Source organism: Electrophorus electricus, chromosome 2 (assembly GCF_041902795.1).
Source record: "Electrophorus electricus isolate QZ-2024a chromosome 2, ASM4190279v1, whole genome shotgun sequence".
Lineage (NCBI taxonomy): Eukaryota > Metazoa > Chordata > Actinopteri > Gymnotiformes > Gymnotidae > Electrophorus > Electrophorus electricus.
In genome coordinates, this window is record NC_137498.1 from 34,414,879 (window position 1) to 34,441,098 (window position 26,220).

At 40.2% G+C, this 26,220-nt stretch overlaps 1 protein-coding gene and 1 pseudogene across 8 annotated transcripts in view; one reads left to right on the forward strand and one right to left on the reverse strand.

The window, feature by feature from the left end:
* The window catches only part of csmd3b (CUB and Sushi multiple domains 3b), a 313,453-nt gene that overhangs the window by 189,397 nt on the left and 97,836 nt on the right, over nucleotides 1–26,220 (forward strand). For 7 of the 8 annotated variants that reach the window (XM_027011676.3, XM_081700305.1, XM_081700321.1 and 4 more), the window contains 12 exons: nucleotides 1,449–1,631; nucleotides 2,276–2,602; nucleotides 4,369–4,563; nucleotides 5,815–5,953; nucleotides 6,048–6,235; nucleotides 6,869–7,057; nucleotides 8,253–8,369; nucleotides 9,372–9,587; nucleotides 10,093–10,281; nucleotides 21,992–22,161; nucleotides 22,683–22,839; nucleotides 24,846–25,037. In XM_027011676.3, coding sequence (XP_026867477.2) covers nucleotides 1,449–1,631; nucleotides 2,276–2,602; nucleotides 4,369–4,563; nucleotides 5,815–5,953; nucleotides 6,048–6,235; nucleotides 6,869–7,057; nucleotides 8,253–8,369; nucleotides 9,372–9,587; nucleotides 10,093–10,281; nucleotides 21,992–22,161; nucleotides 22,683–22,839; nucleotides 24,846–25,037 — 2,262 coding nt within the window. The remainder of the gene's footprint in view (nucleotides 1–1,448; nucleotides 1,632–2,275; nucleotides 2,603–4,368; nucleotides 4,564–5,814; nucleotides 5,954–6,047; nucleotides 6,236–6,868; nucleotides 7,058–8,252; nucleotides 8,370–9,371; nucleotides 9,588–10,092; nucleotides 10,282–21,991; nucleotides 22,162–22,682; nucleotides 22,840–24,845; nucleotides 25,038–26,220) is intronic. The other variant, XM_035529342.2, reaches the window with a different exon arrangement.
* LOC113578446 (5S ribosomal RNA) lies at nucleotides 18,077–18,195 on the reverse strand (annotated as a pseudogene).

The following is a 26,220-nucleotide window of genomic DNA, read 5'->3' on the forward strand; positions in this document are numbered from 1 at the left end:
TCAGCAATAACATTAACATTAGCCATATTCTGTTTGTCACTATTGACAGGCTAACTAATCCTTTCAAACAAAAGACTCCTGAAATGATATCAGATGAGAGATGTAATGAGCTTGCCTCCATTTTCAACACTAAAATCCATAATATCAGACAGGCCATTAGTAATTCTATGTCCAGCAATGAAGCTGTCTCCTCAATGTCACTAAATGGAGATAATGTGGTTAAAGTGTTTGTAATGTGGTTAAAGTCTGCTGCTGAATAAAGATAAAACTACATTTATTTTATTTGGATGTAGACTTGCTGAATATCTTTATAGCTCAAAAATCAAAAGAACTTGTCTGCAACCTTTGTAATCTAATGCACTTTGAGCTCAGTTTTATTTTCATGTCAAAGCAGGCAGCTAAATCAGCATTCTATATTAACAAAATTTGAGATTTCTTGTCAAAACAAGACTGACAGATTCATCCTTTTTTGAGCAAAATTGCCAGTCTTCCTAAAAAGACAAATTCAGTTGAAGTAAAATACATCTTCCAGGGTTCTTCCTAGATGGAACACATTACCCTGATTCATAAATCTTTACATTGGCTCCCAGTATATTACAGAATGGATGTTAAGGTTCTATTACCTTTCTTCAAATTACTAAATCATACAGTTCCAGTGTATGTGTCTGCCATGCTCAAACAATACAATCCCAGCAGGCCTCATTGATCACTAATCACTCATCAGTTAATCTTACCTAAGATCAACACTAAGCACAAAAAAAGCATCATTTACTTGCAACTCTTAGTTGAGCCCAGTTTCAAAGAATCCCAAAACTATTCCAACTGTGGGCATCTTTAAATAAAACAATCTGTTCGATCTAGCATTCAGTTAAGCCCAAGATACCATTTTCAGCTCAAAACATTTTTTTTAATGTATCTGTTTTTATTCCAGTCACTTGTATTTTCTTTTAATGTATTTTTCCTCTTTTAATTAATTTTTATTATTTCATTAATTGAATTGGTTTTCTATTTAAACAAACTGGATTTAATTTTATTTAAATAAATATTTTTTTCTTATTTTCTGCAAAAATCTAACTGAGGTAATAGATCTGATAATATAATAAGCTTTATTCATTAATTCTTCTATGTCTGTGTAAAACACTTTGAACTGCCACCGTGTATAAAAATTGCTATACAAATAAACTTGCCTTATGCTTTCTGGTGTCAGGCTTATCTAGGGAGTGCAGCCAATTTGGTTGGCCTTATTCCCTGGGAATTGCAGATGGTGAACTTAATTCTGAGTAGTTGTTGAACTAATTCTACCCTTGCATGAACTGCTTTTATACATCATGAATCTAGTGTACTGTCAGTTCATTCCCTTAAAGTGCAGTATTGTGTATTTGGTTGTTATGCTTGGCTTTCTTCATGAGTCTGTGTGCTTAAGTGGATGATTTATTCTTTCTCCATAGAAATTGATAAGGAGAGTTGTGGTGATCCAGGTACACCTCTCTATGGGGTGAGAGAAGGAGATGGCTTCTCTAATGGAGACATACTGCGTTTTGAGTGTCAGTTCGGCTTTGAGCTAATTGGAGAGAAGACCATATCCTGCCAGAACAACAACCAATGGTCTGCCAATGTCCCAATCTGCATCTGTGAGTAAATACTCTAATATACAAGATTAAACCTACTACCCCAGTAGTTTGGATGTTTGGAAATTTAACAATTTTTTGAACATTAATGAATTATGTTTGGTATATCTTCAAATTGAAAGCAATAAATTAAGGTTCACTGGTTAATATATTAAAGTTTTTACATGCCAAAAAAGTCTTATATATAGTACATTTCATTCCATATGCTTCTCATAGCCTCCAATGTCTAGAAAGTAGTGAGCAGATCAGGTCTATTTATAGACTCCAGACCATCCATGGCATATGCATCATTAATATTTCAGATAAAGTGTGGATCCTAATTGCCTGCAATATGTGAGCTCCTGCATGGTCTGTTAATGTAATGGTTTGGTATTATCTATCTTTTTTGCATGCTGTCCTTCCCTAGAGACTTTTATTTTGATGATTTGAATTGTATTGAGAAAGATCCTACAGCCATATAGCTGTATTGGCTATGGTGTACATACAAGCAGTTCATTGAAGCACACAGCAACAAATCCTTAAAACTTCTTTCAGTGAAACTGTCACTTTTCCACTTGTACAGTGTACCTTAGGGCACCTGAATGAAGACTTTATTTAAAACCTCGGTGTATAGAATGTAACTATCCTATTCTATACTTTTATTCCAGTTCCTTGTCTGTCGAACTTCACTGCTCCTATGGGTACAGTCCTTTCTCCGGATTACCCAGAAGGCTATGGGAACAACTTGAACTGCGTGTGGCTGATTCTGTCAGAGCCTGGCAGCCGCATCCACTTGGCCTTTAATGACTTTGACCTGGAAGCACCCTACGACATCCTGACAGTGAAGGACGGGGAACTGCTGGACTCCGCAGTGCTGGGGCGCTTCACTGGGGCTGAGGTGCCCTCTCACCTCACCAGCAATGGCAACATCCTCCGCCTGGAGTTTCAGGCCGACCACTCCATGTCCGGCCGAGGCTTCAACATCACCTACAGCAGTATGTGCCCCATTCACAGTCTGCTATACCTGTCCATATGGGTTCTTTGTGCAATTTCACAGCATGTAGCTTTTTTTGGCTGTATGTATAGTCACTTTATTGGCATGCAGAGTTTTTATGGCTACATGAAGAATTGCTACTGTTTTAGTGCATTAATACTTTGAACTGAAAGTACAGTCTAAATTAAAATGTGAGTTCCCAACTCACTTTTTAATTTAGATTGTAATTTCAGTTCATAGATTATGTATTTACATATATGGAATGCAAAGTTATGACAAATGCAGTCCAACATTCAAATTGACAGCCCAGCTCTATGCTGTAAGAGTAGTCCAGTGCTTGCATGCTACTTCTGACCCACTACAGACCTGTGTCAATTGCATAACTGTATACAGATAAGGGTTGGCAATCTCTTTACACTATACGGGTGTGTTTGATTTCGATCCAGGGTGTGTATGATTCAGGTAAATGTGAGTGAATTAGTTACAAGACAGGTATATGAGGAGCTTCATATGAATAATGATTTATTCTTAACCCATATAAAAGTCTATTTATGGGGTTTTGTGCATTAGTTTGGAATCTCAGCATTAAACACAATAAATATTGGAATCTAATATTTCCAACCTCACATTTGTACAGAGACAAAATTTTCCTCCCCTTATTTCATGCATGCTTGTCCTCAGTCTATACAGTGATTCCTTAAAGCTCTCTCTTAAATGAGACAAGAAATGTCATGGTGGTCCATCAAAACCCCTAAAAGATCAAGGTTGTGCTTTGTCCAGTGAGCCAGTTTTTCCAGTCCTCTTGTTAGGAAGAACTGTCTGGTCTTAATGGACTGACACTTTGCTCCCGGTTGTCTCTGAAGACCTGTCAGAAATGTGATGCAGCACTGTTAAATCTGGATATGTTCTGACAAACACTTTGTCCTTCTTGCAGGCCTTTCCTGTCACTAAACATTTATCAGGCAGTCAGACAGGATGCCTGAGTCCACTGAGGGCAGCAGCCTTCCAAGCCATCTGCCCTAGGGTCCAATGTACACTTCATAAAGTTCTGAAAAAAAAGAAAAAAAGAAAAACAGCTTGGAGATCAATAGCTCTAAGTACAGGATTGACCAGCATCCATAGTGGAAAAGTAGCTGTAAGGTTCCAGTGCTTTGTGCTGTAGAAGGAACTGAGAAGAGCCACTCAGTGTGGAAAGTCATTTTAATCTTTTTTTTACTTTCTCATTTCCTACTGGCTCCATTTGCAAAGGAGACATTATGTTGTCAGAATAAGCCTTTGATTGCTGCTAAAACTCCTCTGGTGACAAGATTTTTCAAGCAGTGAGAAAATTTGCCAAGATTGTAAAATTGTAGGTTCGGTTTTGGTTCAGACTGAGTGTACACACAACACTGTTGGAATTAGACTGTATAGTGTGTACACCCAGATACAGGCACACAACAGTGAAATCCTATTACATGAGCACTCTCTTGACGTCCCTATCCCTGGCATTAAGAAGTCTGAATTGCTCAGAAGTTAAGGTACTGGACTAGTAATCAGAAGGTTTCTGGTTCAAGCTCCAAGTCATGATGGTCCCCTGACTAATGCCCTTAACCCTTGAATTGTACTCAGTCACAATTGTAATCACCTTGGATAAAAGTGTCTGCACTAGATGTAGGCACACTTTTTGTCACTTGCAAAAATTCAATTTTCCACCACGAACAGGCTTGGGGTCTGATTATCCATTATTGTTCCTTATTTCCCCCAAAACCCCACCCTTGTCCCAAACAGCATTTGGCCATAATGAATGTCCAGATCCCGGGATTCCTCTGAATGCTCGCCGATTTGGTGACAACTTCCAGCTAGGTAACTCCATCTCTGTCATCTGTGAAGATGGCTTCATCAAGACACAGGGAGCAGAGACAATCACCTGTGAACTCGACAATAGCAAGGTGATGTGGAGCGGCCCTATCCCTAAGTGTGAAGGTAATGACCCTGGCTTCATCAGAAAGAAAAGCACAAGCAAGAGTATAGATTCCATGGTATGTCTTTGTTACGATGCAGAGAATGTGAGCTTGTCTTGGTCACTGAGAGCAAGGCACACAAGGGTGTACACTAGAGACGAGGGGCTATCACCTGACATTAAGCTTCCTGTCAGTCTCTTGTTCTAGACTCGGGGGGTGGGGGTTGCTGATTATGTTCCAACATCTTTTATATGGTTAGGATACCAGCAATTGATAGCCAAAAGGAGCCACATATCTGCTGCTATGACATTTTCTGAGAAGTGGTTATTACATTGTAAAGTTGAAAATTGCTATGATAACATTTCAGCACTGCTCATTGTTTTTATTCTTTATTTATTGACTGTATGGCCACAACAGTCTTTTTCTTTTTCAGGACTGCTGTGTAAAGTGTAATAACAACCTTTGGGGAATAACAGATGAATAAAAATAACCTTTGAATCCTTCCTTTATAAATATATATATATATATATATATATATATATATATATATATATATATATATATATATATATATACATATATATATATATATATATATATATATATATATATATATATACATATATATATATATATATATATATATATATATATAGAGAGAGAGAGAGAGAGAGAGAGAGAGAGAGAGAGAGAGAGAGAGAGAGATTTGTTTAATGTGCTTTAACAGATACATTATCTTTAGGTTGTGTAAAAAAAAATTAAAAAAAACATTTTCTTAGTTTTTAAAATGTCAGGTGTATTCAGCAGTTTCTCTTCTGAAATATTTTCTCAGATTTTGCTCGAATGGCATAGCTGTGTAAGGATTTTATATTTGTTGTGAGATAGCTAGTCTAAATTCAAAAATACTACAGCCATCCATGCCATGAGTCCCAGAGAGTGTAATGGGCCTTGCTCTCTGTCCTTGTTTTTCTCAACTTCTGTTGTTCATTGATTCTATCCACATACACCACTGGATCTTTAGCACCCTCCTCCAAGTGCATTCAGGTACCTATGACATTGTGTGAGCATGTCAAAGAAGCAGGTGTTAGCTCTTAGCCTCCCAGGTTGGTAGTTTTCATGTGATGGGGGAAATGTCACTGGCAGCTGGGAACCAGCCCAAGCTAAATTAGGAGGAATGTGTGTTTAAAAAATGTTCTCAGATTCTAATGTTCTTATACATTTTTCTATTACACCATGGACTGTTAGCTATTGAATTGTAAACCTCTTTCCACAGCTCCTTGTGGTGGTCACTACTCAGCACCGAGTGGGATCATCCTGTCTCCTGGTTGGCCAGGCTACTACAAAGACTCTCTCAGCTGTGAGTGGGTTATAGAGGCCGAACTAGGACGCTCCATCAAGATCAGTTTTGAAAAGTATGTATTTCCACTCATGCAAGAATTTGAAAATTACATCCTGCTCTAATCTCAGTGTCTGAACAGGTTTTTGTCCCACAATTTTGCCCACCAGATTTCAGACAGAGCTGAACTGTGATTTCCTGGAGATCCATGATGGGCCCAACCTTCTATCTCCATTGATTGGCTCATTTAATGGCACACAGGTGCCTCAGTTCCTGTTCAGCAGCAATAATCACCTCTATATGCTCTTCACCACCGACCACAGCCGCTCCAACAGCGGCTTCAAGATTCTGTATGAGAGTAAGACCCCTGCCCTTTGCCATTGCCCTGAAATGCAAACATTTCATGAAGGAAGTCTCTGAGATCTGTTTTGTCAAATTTTACCATGTCTATATAGTTACATAGTTACTTAAGTGAAACTGAAATAAAAATATTGCTCAGCATATTTCGCTTATTTCAAACATTCCATACACCAGATAAAGACAAGCACATAAAGTCTCTGTGACCATCAATATAAAGTCATTGTCATACATCACTCTCACTGAAGCTTGATTTTGTGGCTGCCTGGCTTGTCCTCGAAAAGGAACCCTTTAGGTGTCAGGTAGAACTCAGGTACAGTTCTCCTTGACAGTAAATCGCTCTCTAAAGCCTAATCCAAAAATGAAAACTCATAACTCATACCATACAAGCAGATTAGTGCCTTATTCAAAAGTGCAGTGACAGAGTGCAGTGGCTGGACACCAATCACCCACCAGGGATTTGAGCCTCTGGGGCAAACATAGCTACTGATGTATGGAAGTGTAGCCTGTTTCTATTATCTTTACTATATTGGTCTGTTGCCTCAGTTTGCAGACATCCTTATTTAAGACTTTTTATGTGAATGTCACCATACCCCGCTGGCAGTTTGAACATCATGCCTGTTGTAATTCCCAGGCGTGACAGTGGATGCCTACTCCTGTCTGGATCCCGGGATCCCAGTCAGTGGGATGCGATACGGCCAGGACTTCTCCATTGGCTCCACCGTTTCTTTCGGCTGTGACTCAGGCTATCGACTCAGCCATGAGGAGCCCCTGGTCTGTGAGAAGAATCATTGGTGGAGCCACCCTCTGCCCACATGTGATGGTAGGCACCACCAGGACAAGGACCAGCCTCAGTGCTAGGATCTGCAATATATAACTATCTAGCACAAGGCTATTTGCTCCAGAAAATGTAAAGTTTTATGACAAAAAGGTTAGTTTCTCTCGTCAGGTCAGAGTGAGGTCAATGACAAACAGATCGGGAAAAGGGGGTCGGCCATAACTAGGGTTCTACCTGCCCTAGCATCTAGTGCATGTACTACCACCTGAGGTAAACTGTAGCCTGATGAAAGAGGTTACTCATGTCAATGTTCCTTAGGTCTCACATCCTTTTGCACTCAGATTATGTTGACATGTTCCTTTTTCTGAGGGGATGAAGTTAAGACAATGCAATTCAATGGGAGGCCATTAGGCTGGCAGTGAAGAGGACCCTGAAAAGCTATTTACCAGGATGGCTGCTGTGTCTAATAGGATCTGATCTGCTCACCAGATTAGTTATTCCAGAGCATTCTTTACTTGCTTACCCCCTACTGAGAAACCCTCTCTGTGAAACAGTGTGGGGCAGCAAAACTTGAAAAAGAAAAGCTAGAAGAGATGCTCAACATTATCAGAGTAAAATGCCATAAAAAATGGAAATATAGAGCCTGAGGACTTGGATTTTGATGCAGTATGCATCTAATGAAAGGCCATCAGTGTGTTACCGAAGGCCATATATAAAATAGGAGGGGAAAAAATGAGGGGGAAAAAAGATGAAATTGTGAAACACAGTGGAATTGGAACCAGGAAAGAGGAACAAAGAGCACAGAAGAGGAGTTGAGAATGAGACCACAAAGGGATATGGGGTGAGTGAGAGGGAGAAAGAGAATGCAAAAAGAGATTCATATACTGTATATATCCCCTCATAATAAGACTAGGTGCTTATTGTTAGATTTGTGTCATTAGTTATTGATGCACTAATGTATCGTCCAAGACAGATGAATCGACAACCTCAGGAGGGGATCCAATCCTCCAATGTTAGACTGAGCTACACATAACACTCTCTTTACTTTACTCTCTTTACTCTCTTTAATTTATTGTTTACTTTCTTGGCTTATACTTCCATTATCCAAAGAGGACAGTTTGTTAGACAGGTCAATTAATTTTGTAAGTGCTCACATGTAAAACATATTTGTAATACATGCAGCACAGTACACATAAGAGCATGTGGATCTGGCTGATGCTGTTCTTCATCTGCCTTGCAGCTCTCTGTGGGGGTGATGTACGAGGGCCTGGGGGAACTATTCTGTCTCCAGGTTACCCTGAGGTCTACCCCAGCTCCCTCAACTGCACCTGGACTGTTGAGGTCAGCCATGGCAAAGGTAAACAGTCACACATGAACCCTAATCTCATAAAAATACAAAAAATCAAATTGTATAAAGAAAATTAAACCACATTTTTCACTATGTAAATCAATGATTGTGTGAAAATAACCGCATAAGATTTTAGACTAGGATTTAGTAAACTTGTCCTTAAGGAATAAGTGTTTAAGAAAGACATCTTTATTTATATCACTCATGCATCTTCTGCCTCTTATAAACACTGTTTTGTAAACGTCTGACTACAAATTGGTCTTGAAAACCAGTCATTTACAAATAATGCTAGACCATTTCATTACTTCACGGATCACTCCAGCAAATACAACGTATAAAAATTTTTAAGGCCCTGATAAAACCTTGTCCAGTTTATACTCATTGTTTTGTCATCTAGGTAGTCCAGATAAACTTATTTGGACAGCAGCATACACATTCATTTTTGATTAGTTTAATTCTGGAGACTAATATGTGTGTGAACTGGCAAATGAATGAAGGATGAGCTCCTGGAGTCTATCAAGTGGTTCTGCTAAAGCCTTCCTGAGGATGAACTGCAGAGGATGCAGATTTAGCCTCTGCACTATGCAATATTATTACAGAAGCTTTGAGATCAAAATGATGAAAGTTTTTTCTGAATTTTAATTTCCCAGGACTGATAAAGCATTCAGAATGGGGAATCATTATATTTCACAGAAGAATTATGATGAATTGAAATGCTTTTCCTTCTGGTCTTACAATGTTAGTCCCAGAAAAGAAATCTCAGGAAATCTTTGGGTCTCTTTACAGGGCTTCACCTGAAAACATTAAGATGATTCTTTTTTCATCCTGAAGTACAGATACCTCTTGCTTTTTACCCAGCTAAATAAAAATGGTTCATTATACCCTAAGGCCTTTGTCATTTTACTTTTTCGAGTGGCTAATTTGCCAGTTTTGACAGGGTGGATGACAGGTTGCTAGTTTGCCATGTCATTGATTAGTTGACATGTTTTGTGGTTTGGTTTTGCCTGACAGGAGTTCAGTTCACCTTCAACACCTTCCACCTGGAGGATCACCATGACTACCTGCTCATCACTGAGAATGGGAGCTTTGTGCAGCCTCTTGCACGCCTTACAGGCTCCGACCTGCCCTCACCCATCAATGCAGGCCTTTATGGAAACTTTAAAGCCCAACTGCGCTTCATCTCTGATTTCTCTATCTCCTACGATGGCTTCAACATCACATTCTCAGGTCAGGCCTGTTCACAGGTGTCCTCTTGACAGTGTTTCTATCACTTTGTTCTTGCTCAATTGTAAAAGCTTTATTGGTGCTGTTTTTGGTGTGTTACACCCAATGTGCCCCTCAGCACAGGTCACTTTTCTGGCATTTATGAGTGTAATTAATGAAGTGGCCCTTCCATTAAGAAATGCTTAGTAGTCAAAGTTCATTATTTTAACGCACAAGACAAAAGCAAGCTAGTGAAGCATATTCAATGTGACTTGCAGATCCTCTGTGGAATCACCCAGTAATACCTAATAGCAGTGTATGCTTTTGTTCTTTTGTTACCTTTACAGTTGACATGAAATACATTTCTGTTCATTTATTTTAGACCTTAAAATCTCTGTGTAGTACCTAAAGTAGATTATTTCTGATTACATTCAAGTTCATGGTAACTTATAATACATTTTCAATAAAGTAATGGCACCTATTATAACCAAATGATGTTTGTTAATCTCATACAATCTCTGCTATGCAGAATACAATCTTGAGCCGTGTGAGGACCCAGGAGTACCACGGTTTGGCCGCCGTAATGGTTACAGCTTTGATATTGGGGACACACTCACCTTCTCTTGCAACATGGGCTACCGCCTGGAGGGGGCGCCAGAGATCATTTGCCTGGGAGGGGGTCGGCGCATGTGGAGCGCACCTCTTCCAAGGTGTGTGGGTACGTGTTCAGCTGCTTTTATTTATTTCAATATTATCTTTTTTACTGGCAGTCTGTACTCCACATGGACATACTACAGATTTGAGTATCTTATCAATGATTTAAGGATGGTGGCAAACAGTACTGAAGTGGTTTTTAGCAGTGTAATGTCTGTGTACTGCTGTATCATTTCACAAGTTTCAGACTGGAACTATAAATGAAAATTATAGATCTGAATCTGTATCTGCTTTTTGACTGAAAACATTCTTCCCTTCCCAAATAGTAAAATTGGATGTACTTCTCTATTCTCAAATGCATAGCAGTAGGCTCCAGTTATTGAATATGTAGGAGTTATCTTCTACCTTAAGTAACAGCTCTTCCAACAAGACGTCTTCCCTTCACTGTTGTGTTGAGAAAGCTTCGCTTTGGATCTCTAGTGATGCCCCTGTGGTGGTCAAATATGATTGCATGTGATTTAATGCAATCTGAATATGGCTTCCTCCAAGCTGGGCTACAGAGAGGTTGGGATGCTTTCAGGTAGATGGCTGGATTCTGCCTCCCCCAGATGCATTCCTCATGGAATATCCATGCTCCATGTTAAAGTATGACATTGTGTTTTAGCCAATATTTTAGCACTATGGCTGTAATCTCACCTTGAGGCTAGTGCTGATATTTTCATGGTCACCTTCACATTTCTACTCACTTGACACCTGCTGGGGCCAAGGCAATGATTTGCTACTGGCACTGTCCGGTTGCAGTGTTTCATTGTGGCTTGCAAGTCAGCAGCTAGTGGAGAGGGTGCCTGCAATCATAAAGCATCCATCATGTACAGACAGCATGGCGTGAAATGGCATCTCTTGGAAGTTACCCATGCATACCTGGAGGCAGTGGCATAAACAAAGTGCAAAGTGGCAATTACAGTAATGGAGAACTTTCCTGAGTTTTCGAGCGTTCAAGCTTTTTTTTCTTTCAGGCAGGCACAGTCACTAGTCATTTTTCACATTAATTGAAAAAAATATATGTATGATTCATCGTTGTTGTATTTTTGTTTTCTTGTTTGTTTTTGTCCTGCTTTGTTCAGATACTTTTTCCCTTACACATTCATGCAGGTCTACAGCATTTACCACATGTACCATAGTGTTTACCACATTTACTACTTTAGGATGATGATCTAGTGATAGAATGAGTTGGTACATGTGTACTGATGTCTGTATGTGTTCCTGAGGCAGGGGACTGTAGATGAGACAATATATACATAGACTAGATTAGAAACCACTTGAAAAGGCAGACAAAGGGAGCCACTTGAGAAGAAGACAAAGAGTGCATAAGTAACATGACAGTAAGAAAGGCCTCAACTTTGCCTCCCATCGATCACCTCTATTGATTTGCACATTCCAAAGGGAAAAATAAAGCTACGGTTTGTCAGTAACAAAGAAGGTGTAAGGAAGAATAAGAACAAGCAAAACAGACCTAACACCTTAAAGACCTGTATTATGCTGTATTATACAAAGTCCCGGCAAATTTAAAGGCTTACTGGATGGTCAAATGCACCTCATGTTTACCTCTAAAACACTGAAAGTTCCTCTAGGATGTATGTTGGGGTGGGGGGGAAACTGTACAAATCAGCTTTAGAGGACACTCATCCATAGCTGATAGTGAATGCTAGAGAGAACCAATACTTTTCCCCTTGCTAACTTTAATCTATTCCTCAAGATTAATCTCTGAGACAGTAAAGTGTGTTGCAGTTCCCAATCTATCTCTTATAGGGCCATAAATCAAAACCGGATGCTGTTTATGAGGACAGCCAAGCCAATGTGGAGGGCTGGAGTAAGTGCTATATTACCTGGTCACACATTTTAAAGAAACAATTTAAAGGGTTTCCTCATATACTCACACGGTACAAGTCTATTTAATGAATGAATTAGTTATTTTGTTTTCAAGTACGTTTTGCCTGTTAACATTAACAGTTAGACACCTTTAATGTAGCCAACTAGCTTTATCATGTGACACTGGACTTAAATCAATACTGTATATTGGCATGCATGAATTTTGAAATGAATTGAGGAAGCACTTTGTTAAATGCAAGAGAAGCATCAGAATGGATTGGTTGTTTTCTAGAGAGGCATTGATTAGATTAGGTTTGCCATTTTACAGTGGAAATTGTGCTGTAAGTAACTGTTTTTGTATAGCATGTTGTATCACCATGCTCATCTGATGTGGTCTTAGACAGTGATCAATGGAATATAGACCATCAAACCAGTACAGCACACACTATTCACTCATAGTCATAGTCAAACAAATAGTGCAGGTAAGGTGTGATTAAAGCTGGGCATGGTACCATGCTGTGTTTTGGTATATGCTAATGAGCACATGAAAAACAAAGATCTGCACAAGTAATGGCCCTGCCATTTTAGGTTGTGGAAGGAGAGGTGGTGGAATCCTTTCATATGTGTTAAGCAAAAATTATTTCACAGTGAGATGTGCGGATGATTACTTAGGGTTTTAGATTCCCAGGATGCCTGCTCAGGGCATTACATATCCATTACGTTTAAAGAAAGCTTTACAAATAGAGCTCAAAGGGAATGTGTAACTAAAGCCTATGTCCTATTCTATATGATGACGATTCTATATGATTCTGGAAGAGCTTTATTAATTATTAATGTGAAACCATCAGTTATGTTCTTTAAAATGCGTAACATAGCTCAAAGGCTTATTTGCTGTTGTTGAAACAGTGGAAAAAATTGCTGACCATAATTCACATCTGCAAGAGTTTTGTCACAGTCCCTTTTCACCATGCTTTATCTAATTTGCTACACTAAAAAAAATCATTAGCATAGATATTAAATCTGTGTTTTGAGGCCATTGTGGAATGCAAGAATTTGGGATATTTTTGCAAATTTTTAATGTAAATGAGTAAAGTGTCATGATTGCAAATACCCCTGAGAATGATTTGGTATGTCTAAATTATTAAATGAGTAACATTTTTTACAAAGTTGTAAAATGTAGTGATGCAGTGTTTTGTACTCCAGACTATTGCAATGTATGAATGAATAAGAGAACAAGCAAACTCACAGGGTTATACAATAAATGCAGTTAATAAAATGTGAGATGATAATTTGCCAAAGAGTGGAAGGCCCTGCTGAACACTGTGTAACAAGCTGAAAAGACAGAATAATGTAATGTGACTAATGGCCTCTTAGATTTGAAAGGTTTAAATGTATTTAAAAAGTATTGTCTTCATTTTATTAAAGTTTCAAAATGGCAAGTAAGGTGATTGTACTAGAGCAAAGGAAATCTTCATCTGACTTGGACAAAATGTAAATGATGAGGTGACAAGTACAGTGATGGTAAGACAAATGTAAAATGCTGACAAAGTGCTGTACAGGGCAGTACTTTAAAAGAGAAAAAAATCACCTTGATTTCACTTTGTGGTGTTGTAATACCATGTTAATATATATAACAGTTTATTCACAATATACAGCCTTTGGACAAAATACAGTTTTTATCCCCACTAATATGTATGTTTTAATCCAAAAAGTCAAAAGCTTTTAATTTTTTTTATCTTTTAATTTTAGTCAACCATGGTAATTTAATGCTGTGCTATTTTAAATGGACATTTCTTGAGATAAAGTGACACCAGAAGCAGTGAAGGTTGCAAGCTCTGCACCTGTACCATGTTCCTTTTGAGAGGAGGCTTCAGCACTCCTTGTAACGGCCCGAGTGCCGCAGGGCGAGGAGTAGGATGCACAGACTCCCTCGACAGTGACAGACGTTTATTGACAGACACTCACGACATTGCCACTCACATACAACGTAAACGATGAACACAAACACGGGCACAGACATTGTAAAAACGGATACCACCAAAGGCAAAGTGAACAAGGGCAATGAGCGACGGTGATGCACAGACCAACAGGGGTTTAAATACATAAACACAGAACACTAACTAGGTTCAGATGTGTGCAGACATGTAGGCATGATTACAAACAAGAAACTCCCACTGCACGCGGCGGGCCGTACCACATGACAGTGAGAGGGGAGCGTTCCGTGACACTCCCACTGGTGACAACATTACTTCATCATGCATTGGAGAATCCTGCTCAGTTTTTCTTTCTTTTTCTTGTTCTTCCCCACTTAGAGCATTTGTGTTAAAGGCATACAGTATCTCACATGTTTGTACTTCTGTGTGTTGATGAAGGCAAACCTCTTTATCTCTTTTTGTTGGTGTGTAAAGGATTTGTTCAGCCCTTAGATTCTCTGCACATTCAAATTCAAATCATTGTTTTTTCTGAGCAGTTGCTAATTCTCTACCCAGCTTCCTCAGTTTATCCATGACAGCTTTTTTGTTTGTTTTGGTTTGTTTTGTTTATTTGGATGTTTGTTTGTTTGGTTGCTTTAGCATTCAGTTTTATATTTTTACCATTCCCTGTTCCATTTACCTATGTGCTGCTCACCATGGCAGACTGTGCACTCAGCAGAAAGCACAGCTGCACATGTTATATTTCATGTATGGCCCCTCTCACGATGGCCCCCTCCGCTGTGTAGTCCAGCAAGATAAGCACTCACTGCTTCTCTAATCACTGTAACTGCATTACCCTGCAGTTAGGGCAAACTTTGAGCCTGTCATGCTTATGGAAAATGTCAATACCATCCCCTTTAATATTCCATCAACTGACAGCAGATTTTTGTAGCAATGGCTTTTTGGAGTATCAGCTTCTCCCGGAGGGGCTGGAATGGCACAGTCTCATCTCGCTCTGGTATTAAGCAGTTTGCTTTTAATTTTAGGCTAAAGGGATGACAAAAGGATTTCCATTGATTAACATCGAGCAAAAAATGTCTGCAGTGGCTTAATCCTGCCCTAACACTCAGTGAAGATCAAGGATGGGGTACAGGGGAGAATTAAAAGGGAGCAGGAGGCAGATATCTGAGGCTTCGGTGACATCCAGCTTGCCATACGTCACTTGAAGAGATGCAGAACAGGTCCTGTCAGCCATCTGTAAAAGGCGGAAAAGGAGGAGAGACGGGGTGGGTTGCCCTGGAAATGGTGGTGTACCAGTAGTACATTGTAAGAATGTGCAAAGAGAATGTGTACCCTACTGTAGCTCAGGGCTGTGTTGCAGTCAGTGTAGCCTGTGCTACATCATGCTTAGACTATTCAGCAGCTCATCCAGAACATATGCAGATCTGTGGCACAAGCAAATCCAGGATACAACTAGATCTGTGACACCATCTCATCCAGGACATGTCAAGATTTGTGGCACAAGCAAATCCAGAACACATCCAGATCCATGGTACCTTCTTAAGAGAGTCAAAGGGCTTTTTATTGTCATTTAACCAGTGCATGCAGTGGGTGAATGTGCAAAGGATGTATCATATTATGATATTTTAACAGATGCGATTATAGCAAACAGCACTCAGTGAAGTAACAGCCAGTTCATTAACTTAAAACACAGTGTTGTTAAATCTGATTTGTTAGTTATTTGTTGTCAGTCTCTGGCAGTGGAGTGGTCTCATGGTATGGGGGAAGAGACCGTTGCATAGTCTGGCTGTTAGCCCGAATGCTTCCGTAACTCCTCCTTAACAATAGGAGAGTTTGTGTGAGGGGTGTGTGGGGTCATCCACAATGTGAGTAGCTTTGCAGATGATCTTTTCAGCTGTCCTTGCTATTTTCTGCAGGGTTTTGTGGTCTGAGACAGCGCAATTCTCAATCCAGACTGGTATTGAGGGTCTAAGTGAGGTTCTCTGCTAGGTGGACACCAAGGAACTTGGTGTAATGATTTCCACAGAGGAGCTATCAATATTGATTGGAGATTGACCACCTCATACTTTCCTGAAGTCAACCACCATCTCTGTTGTTTTTTCCACATTCAGAGTGAGGAAGTATAAAAAGGCCTGCATTTAACATTCACAACCTCTACCAGTACTAGACAGACTTGCACAATTTTGTGTTGATGTAGACACACAAACCCACTTTTTGAGTTTTACCGGACATAGTCATTTCAGCATGGAACAAAGCAAGCTGATCCATTTGGATGGCAGTACCAGGAATTGTCTCACTGCGCCATGTTTCTATGAAAGTAACAACAGCCTCTAAACTCACAGTGGGTGGTGCACTAGAGTCAGATGTAGTCTAGCTTGTTGTCCAGTGAGCAGATATTGATGGCAGAGTTTATGGCATTTAGCTGGCCTTCAAAGCAACTTATAATTATGACTGAGTACAACTTGAACAATTGAGGGTTAAGGGTCTTGCTCAGGGGCCCAACACTGGAGATTTGGCAGTGGTGGGGATTGAACCAACAACTTTCTGATTACAAGTGAAGTACCGTAACCATTGAGCTACTATAGACCATAGACTCCTACCCTCTTACCATGCTTCTGTTTTCTTGTGCATTGCTTACAACATTTCCTCCCCTGACCATAGGTATCAGGTAATGCTGAGGACTGGAGGCCTGTTCCCTGTGGTAAGCTCAGGTTGTGTAACATTTCCAGAAGGTTATCTTCCAGGTTGGTTATTGGTTGGTCTTTGAACTGTAGCAGGAACAGGCAAAGGTAGACATGAGTGCTGGTTTCTTCAAGGTCCATGTGTGTGGATTATAAGGAGAATCAAGAAACAGATAAATTTGGTTGCGTGTCAAGCAAAAATAAATAGGACCTTTTGGTCTGGAGTCCAGAGCTGCTGTTGCAAGATCTGAATTCCCCAGGGTTACCTAGGGTTGTTATTCTCCTCTGGATGATGTAAATGATATGCTGTCTCATTCTGCCCGCTTTAGTTTCTTGATCAACTTTGTACTCCTTTTGTATAGGAATCCAAAAGGCTGGTTTATGGCATTCATGTTAAGCATTTTGAATTTATAAACCATGATAGAAATACTAATGCTCTCTCGCGCTCTCTCTCTCTCTCTCTCTCTCTCTGTGTGTGTGTGTGTGTGTGTGTGTGTGTGTGTGTGAGTGTGTGTATGTATTTGGATATGTATGTAGGTTTGGTCACTGGGTATATGTAAGTGATTGTATTATTATAGAAAACCTCATCGCACCTGCTCCACAGAACACACACACACACATCGTTTTCCAATGCTGTGAGAACAGGGATGATGTGTTTGGAATTTAAATCATGTTTTAGAATACAGCTTGCTTCATTATCTGTCTGGGTAATTTTATCTTTTGACCTAAAAGAGCTGCATTGCAGATTTATTACAGTTCATTCCATGTTTCCCATGGATCAGAATATCATATTCTATCATAAAACAATTTCTTTAACATTTTACCTGTGTTCCTTTCAAATTGATTTGTTTTTCCCCAAACAACCCATACACAATGAGTTTGTTTCACATATTTGCAAGAGCCCTAGTAAATTCTAAATTCTCATGATGAAGTGCCTACTCATTGGGAGGCTTACTGTGCCATTTTAGTGCTGACTCGAGGCATAACAGTAGTTTAGCAAAGAGTCTTGGCATAAAGGTGTTTTAAGAAAAATAGGAATGATTGCTTCAGTAATCTATATCAAACAGGTACATATTAAACTGCATGATAGCAAAAGTGTGATTCAGTGGTATTTGGTCATTGGATATACTGCTCAAACACTTAACACTGTGGCTATTTCTATTCATACTAATACTAATCCAGCCACTATTGCAGCTCCATTTACATTAATGGTATTTAACTGACACTTACAATTATGACTGAATACATTTTGAGCAATTGAGGGTCCATAGTTTTGTTCAGGGGCCCAACAATGGTAACTTCATAGTGGCAGGGCTTGAACTGGCAACCTTCTGATTACTGGTCAATTACCTTAACCACTGAGATGCCGCTGTAAAACTTACAGCACTTGATATTCCCAGGCAGCCTCCCATCCAAGTACTAACGAGGCCCGAAACTGCTTATCTTCCAAGATTGGATGAAATCAGGTGTTCTCAGGCTGGTGTGGCTATAAGATGCAATTATTACTTCTAATAACAAAAGCAAAAATCAGTATCCCAATCACCTATGTGTTTGTAATAATAAAAAACAATTAGGAATGACTATATATAGAATAATAAACTAAACAAAGAAATATGTCAAATTATATTTGCATTTCTAAATATAATCAGGAATATGAGGCAGCAATCAAAATCTGAAACAAACATTTAAATGGTTAAAAATAATCAACAAACCAATAAAGATGGTGGAATGGAATAAATTTTATTTATGTACAGGTTAGAACAATAATCAATAGAATAGTCAGAACATTTGGGTGATAGAACAATAGTCAGGGCAATAGTTAGAACAGTAGGGCAATAGAACAATAGTCAGGGCAATAGTGAGAACAATAGTCAGGGCAACAGTTAGAATAATGGGCCAACAGACCAATAGTCAGGGCAATAGTGAGAACAATAGTCAGGGCAAAAGAACAATAGTCAGAGCAAGAGTTAGAACATTTGGGCAATAAAAAATAATCAGGGCAATAGTTAGAACAACATTCAGAACAATAGAACAATAGGGTGATAGAACAATAATCAGGACAATAGTGAAAACAATAGTCAGGGCAATAGTTAGAACAATGGGGTGATAGAACAATAGTCAGAGCAACAGAACAATAGAATTAGGTAGCATGGGGAGACATTGTTGTAAGGACTTAAAGACCAAGATCCATTTTTATCGTTGCCAGTAACAACTCTATCGATCTGTGCAGGTCTCCTGAGTGAGACAAGCAGAGTGTCTAGCGGCACCTTTCACATCTGACCCTCAACGTGTTGGTGGAAGAAAGGCTTTATGTAGACTATAAAAAATTAAATGTAGCCTGTATCTTTCATGATCCTGACATGATGATGAATAGTGTACTGCAAAATTATAGTACATGATGAAAATGATATCTTCTCTCTTGTGGTAATTTGTGCACAAGAAAATGGCTGATAGCATGCAATACATTAAGGTTCATCAACTTTAGTGGACAGAATGAGATGCTGAAAGTATGTGGTATATTGATAAATGTGTACACCAATGATATCACAGTCGCTCCTGACAGTAGGTGAATGCCCTGGAGTATATGAAAAGAGAAACATGTAGTTATTTTCAGGGTTTTAACATTTTTAAGAGCATTCCTGTTTATGCAGTACTGTATTCTGTAACTGAATCTGACAGAAATATCAAACGACTCCAAAGCCATTTGTTTTGTTGTATTCAGGCACAATGTTGTATTCAGGAATGATTCACAATGCAGTACTGACTTCAGGCTGAAAGTATATCCAGAAAAATAATTTTCAAAATTACCATAGTATTACTAAATTATGTTTTTTTTTATTCTGTTTATTGTGTTTACAGATATGTGTTAGACAAGTTATTCATTAGAAGCATTCTCAGAAAACCCTAATAGAGCATTGCCACAGCATGTGACTGCTGCGTCTCAGCAGGCTAAGCACATCTACCCTAACCACACAGCTCACCACAGGCTAAGCACATCTGCCCAAACCACACAGCTCACTACAGTCTAAGCACAGCTACCCTAACCACACAGCTCACCACAGGCTAAGCACATCTACCCTAACCACACAGCTCACTACAGTCTAAGCACAGCTACCCTAACAACACAGCTCACTACAGGCTAAGCACGTCTACCCTAACCACACAGCTCACTATAGACAAAGCACAGCTACCCTAACCACACAGCTATAGGCAACAGGCTAAGCACTGCTACCCTAATCACACAACTCACTAAAGGCTGACCACAAGTGTTTGCTAATGGCAGTATCCTATAGCAGCAGATGCTTGTGCGCAGTTTGTGTTTCCAAAATGGATCCAGTGCCATTTGAGCAGTGCATCTCCACATTGATGAGGAGACTGGGGAAATCACTTCAGTCAGCACATGGGATGAGTTCTTTGTGCCCAGCAAATGACATTCTCCCATGAAGCAATGTAAATCTGTTTGTCCTTGGTTGGATAAGTTTTTATCAGATTGGCCTTTCATGGCATCAAGTGGCTGTTTAATGAAATCTGTTTTCCACATAAAGTTAACAAATAAGCAATATAAAGGACACATTTTTGGCTAATTTACAGGTGCTAATTAATAAGCACATAATTTAAAATGATTTAAAATGATTTAATTATTTTTGAATCAGTAATAAATAGATGAGTGAATAATCCCAGAACTCAATATTTACTAATTACATTTTTGGATATTGTGTGTATGTGTGAAAATCGCTTAATGAAATGTCATTGTGTGTATTGATAGAGCCCAAACCCAGAACAGTTCAATAGTTCATATCAAGACCTTTCCAGGTCATTTATTCATATACATTAGGCTGCAAACATGGTGGACACCAGAGATTAAGGCCTGTAATGATGGTGCCTTGGAGACTCATGATGGAGGTATGCCCCATCTCTTTCTCTCATGCAGCCAAGCTTGCTTTCCTCCAATCATTGCTGCCATGCTTGACAGATTCCTCTAATGGCCAAGAGGTTTGTGTAGTTATCACGGTCTCTCCAGCTCCCAGTGGATCCCTCCCAAGTTACAAGCCGACTTTTCACTCTGACAGATCCAGTGTTCTTGTGGACAGTCAGGGGCCTCACACTTGCTTTTGTTGCAGTACCAAATGTGAATGGGACTCTTAATTTTCTTTTCTTATGTGTTTCATTATGGAGAGAAGCTGTTTGAAGTGTCATTGTCCTTCTCCAAACACAGCATTCAGATTCAGCTCCCTGTCAGGATAGATATGAATAATCCCAGATCAACGACCAAAAAGGGCATCAAGCCTGATAGTGGAGGCTAGGCAAACGAAGATTATTTTTGATGGGGCATGCAGGGGGAAGGAACCATAAAACAAAGAAGTGCTTGACTCCTTTGCACACCAGCTCTACCCTCCAAGGTTACCTCTATTTGGTGTGCCCTTACTAAAGCCTTAAGAGGAAAGCAAATGTTGTACTGCTTATCTCCTCTCCATTTCATCTTTAGTTACAATTGGCACTATTTAAATTACATTCACCAGGCCCATCAGGGCATGAACTCTATGAGGTTACTTGCACTACTTTAACCAAGAGTTCTGTTTTTGCTGACTACATAAAAGTGATCAGAAGGGCAAAGAGGAAAGAGAGTGCATAGAGTGTATGTAGCTCAGTACAAATTCACATCATGTCTTAAACTGGCTCTTGGTGAGGAGAGTGTATAGGTAATTTACTAAATGGAGGTAGTAACAGCAGTGCTTTATTCAAAATATGACACTGGTAATATCGTCATAACATGGCACTGTATAGAGGAAAATGGTGCTGGGGCATTAAATAAATCATCCTTTATATGCTTTATATGCTTCCCGCTCCCTGCCACCATGCATGATGGGTATTAATACATCTGTTTTTATTGTCTGATGTTCCATTAACTCTACCTTTGACTACACTTGTTCACTGCTGGGCCCACATCCACCTGGATGGTGTTGAATTCCTAACCAATGCTGGGAACGCCAGGACTCTGCTCAGTCGATTTCGCCTTTCAGTTTCATTCTTGTTGTGCATTTGCCCCGTCCAGACCAATCTGTCTGAAAATGCCAGACTTGTGTAAGCTTCCATAACAAGCTTTTACTTTTGTGAAATGTCCATGTGGTGTACTTACGAGCATGCATGTAGGATATCTTTAGGATAGAATGTGACGTGTGTAATGGCAGGGTAATAGAATATCTTGATATTTTGATGGTAGTTGGCATTTCAATTACTGTGATACTGCATTTCTCCCCCAATGTTCCATGTTTTTATTCTTCATCTCTAGCTGAGTGTGGCTCATCTGTCATCAACAATGAGGGGATTCTATTGTCACCCAATTACCCCATGAACTACGACAACAACCATGAGTGCATCTACAGCATCCAGGTGCAGGCTGGGAAAGGAATCAACATATCTGCTAGAACCTTCCATCTGGCCCAGGGGGATATCTTGAAGGTAATTCCATTTTCTATACACAGTTCATGTCAAGAAAAAAAAAGTTATATGATGATTCTCTACTGTCAATGCATTAGCATGCATAATGCGTCTCTATGCATATTTGTATTCTTTAACCCAGAAATTGACTTGCCATGTTTATTGTTTGTACCTCTGAAACTAGCTCTAGATAGCTACAACAACCTCAAGAGATCCTCACCTTCTCAGTGTACATGATTTCCAATATAGGCAGTCAATGAATTCTTGAACACATAAAATTGAAGGGTCTCTATAGCATTATCCAATAAGCAGATGATATTTTTCCTGAAGCTTTCCTGGATTATGCCTGATTGTATACTAAATGATACTCTTTATAATTATTCAGTAGTCTAGTTTATATTCATTCTCTAAGTCTGGTACTTTAATGAAGGAGCTCGGGAGATCAGATCAGCTTCTGTTTGACTCTGTTCCAGCTCTGGTGCTGGTGTCTCAATCAGCTTTGGCCCTGCAATTTGTTTTAAGACTTGTGTTATTCCTTGCAGATATATGATGGAAACGACAACACTGCCCATGTGCTAGGAGCTTTCACTGGTTCATCCATGCTGGGCCTTACCCTCATCAGCACTTCCAACCATCTGTGGCTGGAGTTCTACTCAGACATTGATGCCACAGGAGAGGGCTTCAAACTGGTCTACTCCAGTAAGTCTTTACCCAGTACATCACTTTACAGCGCCCCGCACAACTACAATCAACTCAGGATTGACTCCTAAAATCTAAGAGGTCTGCTGATATAGTCTTGTACCTGTTTCTCAAGACAAGGTCACTTCTGATTCTTGAAGTGCTTTACACATTATATATTAGGTATGGCATTCCCTGTGCATGACATAGCATACATTGCATTTGTAGCTAGCTGGCAGTGCCTACCTTGGCCTGCTTTTGGAGCTGTATTGATTTGAGAGTTTAAAAAATGATTGAGCTTGTAATATTAATGAACACAGTTATATGGACAGAAGTGAGTTGACTCTGGATCCGTGTATATTTTCTTAGACATCTGATAAACACTGGCCCAGATACATCGAGTGTATATTAGCTTGGATCCTGTAAATGTGAGATAATTGTTGTTTTCAGTGAAAGTAGGCAGGTTTGCTAAAAATGTCCTAAGCATTGCCTAGATCGTAAAATTAAGTCAAATAAATGTATATAAGCATGTTTTAAATCTGAATTTGCTTAAGTTGTAAATGAAGGAGTAATTCTTCAACATTCACTAGGGTGGTGCTGTTAATAAGCATTTTGGTATTTTATCATGAAGTATATATAGAGCTGATACAGGAAAGTTACAGAAATCAAGAGGACACTTGAAACACATGAAGTTTTAGCCAGCTCAGGGGGATTATGAATCAATGGATAGGGAGAGCAGACTTCTCTCTTCGCTGACCTTGTCTTCGTCCGCACAAAGGCAGTTGAGCAAGCATGTAGCCTGCATTTGCTGGGTTTAATGCTATTGTGTCCACTGCATGGGATTCGTCAGGGTTTTAGTTCCAGTGGGGGAGAAAGCATTAGTCTGCTGGTGAGCTATCTCATTTAAAATCAACTAAATCCCTGTCTGTCTGCGATTCCATTCCACCTGCAGGATTAGCCATTTGAGTGCATAATAAAGGTCAGAGAGAGCTGTGAGAAGGTGAGGCCACAACCGTTCACCCAGATGCTGTAATTTAACCACCAAATGAGGACAGGGGACTGAATGAAAATGGATTAAAATGGCTTCTTTTATGTAGTCAAGCATTTTGTGCTACCTTGGAAAGTGCTCTGAGACAAAGGCCTGTAATTGAATTGTAATCAAAGCTAGGTGGCACAGTGCAGTGTTTTGGGCCTTTTTACTACATGCTCGATGAGGAAGGATATCGTGGATATCCATACTTGGCTCCATATGAAGCATTATGATTACATGCATATAGTCTACCTTGTTTTTGGTGCAGTTGTGAGGTGGTTTTAAGGGGTGATTATAATGCTTAACCAGCAAGGAAATCTTGGTAAACTCAATATATAAGAATTGTTAGATGGTGTGATTACTGGTTCTGTCAAACATAAGGCAAAACATTCATGTTGAGGCTGTTTTTCAGAGCATGTACAATGTACTCACAAAATGAGAGAGCGATAAGAGCAATGATTATGAATGTTAATAGGATGTGCTGTGCAGCGAGGCACTGCTCTGGATCAGGGCTGCTCTGGATGTAGCTCCATTACCCAAGCACTTAATCTTAATTGTTCTGCCTACTTAGCGAGGGATTGGCCCTGCCTGCATAACACAGTCGGATCTTAGCACAAATCGTTGCCCATAATGATTGACTTAATGACAGACTTCTTGAGCTCTGATGTCATGCAGCGCAAAAGTAACATGTCAACACATTTTAGTGATAATTATTATAATAATGATCACCAACTAGGGCACACTAGACTGATCTTGATAGGTGATCCATTTAATTTCTTGCGTAACAGTGGGATTAGATCTTCTATTATGCTGTAGATTTGACCCAGGCCTCTTGGAGCAGAATGCAGACTTACACCATGTTTAATGTGTATTATAGGATTATACTGATATTTAACTATATAGATACATAGATAATATAGCACTATCCCCCCCTAAAGCCAAATGCATAGTGAGTGGCGTATTTTAGCAGCGTTTAACTTCAGTATTGCTTCTCTAGGTTTTGAGCTGTCTCACTGTGAGGATCCTGGCGTTCCCCAGTTTGGCTTCAAGGTGAATGACCAGGGCCACTTCTCTGGCAGCACCATCACCTACAAGTGCAACCCTGGCTACACACTGCACGGCAGTGGTGTACTCAAATGTATGACTGGGGAGAGACGTGCCTGGGATAACCCTCTGCCATCCTGCATTGGTAAGTTTCAGTGTCTCAGCTGCTTCTTCTTCTTCGTCTTCTTCCTAGCGTTGTCCCGCCAGTGCAGGGTCAGCTGTTCGGATCTTTGAACGCCACTTCACTCAATCAAACACATCGTCTGGGTGCAAGCGTGCAGCCTTCAAATCCGTGTTAATTGCATCTTGCCATCTTTGCTTCAGTCGTCCGCGCAGTCACTGGGCGTTAACCTCAAGATGGTAGGAGATGCTGGCAACAGTATCCGGAGCTGCACGTCGAACATGGCCAGACCAGCGCAGGTGTCCCTCTCTCACTTTTGCCTCAACAAGTGCAATGTCGAATTGTCGTCAGATCATATTGTTGGTAATATGGTCGTGGAGGGATACACCCAGTGTCCAATGAGCCATGCGTATCTCCATGGCGTGGAGACGCCGCTCAGCCGCTCTCGTCGCTGGCCAGCATTTTGAACCATAGTGTGCAATGGACTGGACCATGGTCTGGTAGATTTTCGATTTCAGTTCTCTTCGTGGGAATTCTCTTATCTCAAAGGACGCTGGTAACGTCCTTCCACCGCAGCCATGTTGTATTGACTCTCGCCCTTACCTTGCCGATGATGCCGCCGTCGCTCTGTAGGCTGGAGCTAAGGTACAGAGACGTGTCCATTTTCTTCAGATTGTCGCCGTTGACCTGGATTGAGTTCACGCCGGGAATCGTTTCCAAATATTTGGTCTTCGCAGTGTTGAGGCCGAACTGGCTCAGGCAGTCACTCCAAGCTTGCACCTGGCACTGCAGCTCCTCTCAGGTGGTGGTTGCAAGCATGACGTCATCGCAATAAAGCAGCATCCAGGCACACTGCCCTGCAGATCCCGCGTGACGATGTCCATGACAAGAATAAACAGCAGCGGTGACAGTGCGGAGCCCTGGTGAACACCAACATTCACTGGGAAGCTGTCAGACGTTCCAGCTGCGCATCTCACCCGACTGCTGTTATTCACATAAAGCAATTTGACCCAGATGATGTGTTCTTCAGGCACACCATGGTCGCAAAGTGCATACCAAATAAGCTGATGGGATACATGATCAAAGACCTTCTCTAAGTCGAGAAAGGCGGTGTGTAGTGGGCTGTTTTTCTCGTGGTGCTTCTCCATCAACTGGCAGGCTGCAAAGATCATGTCTGTTGTTCCACAGCCTTTCACAAAGCCACACT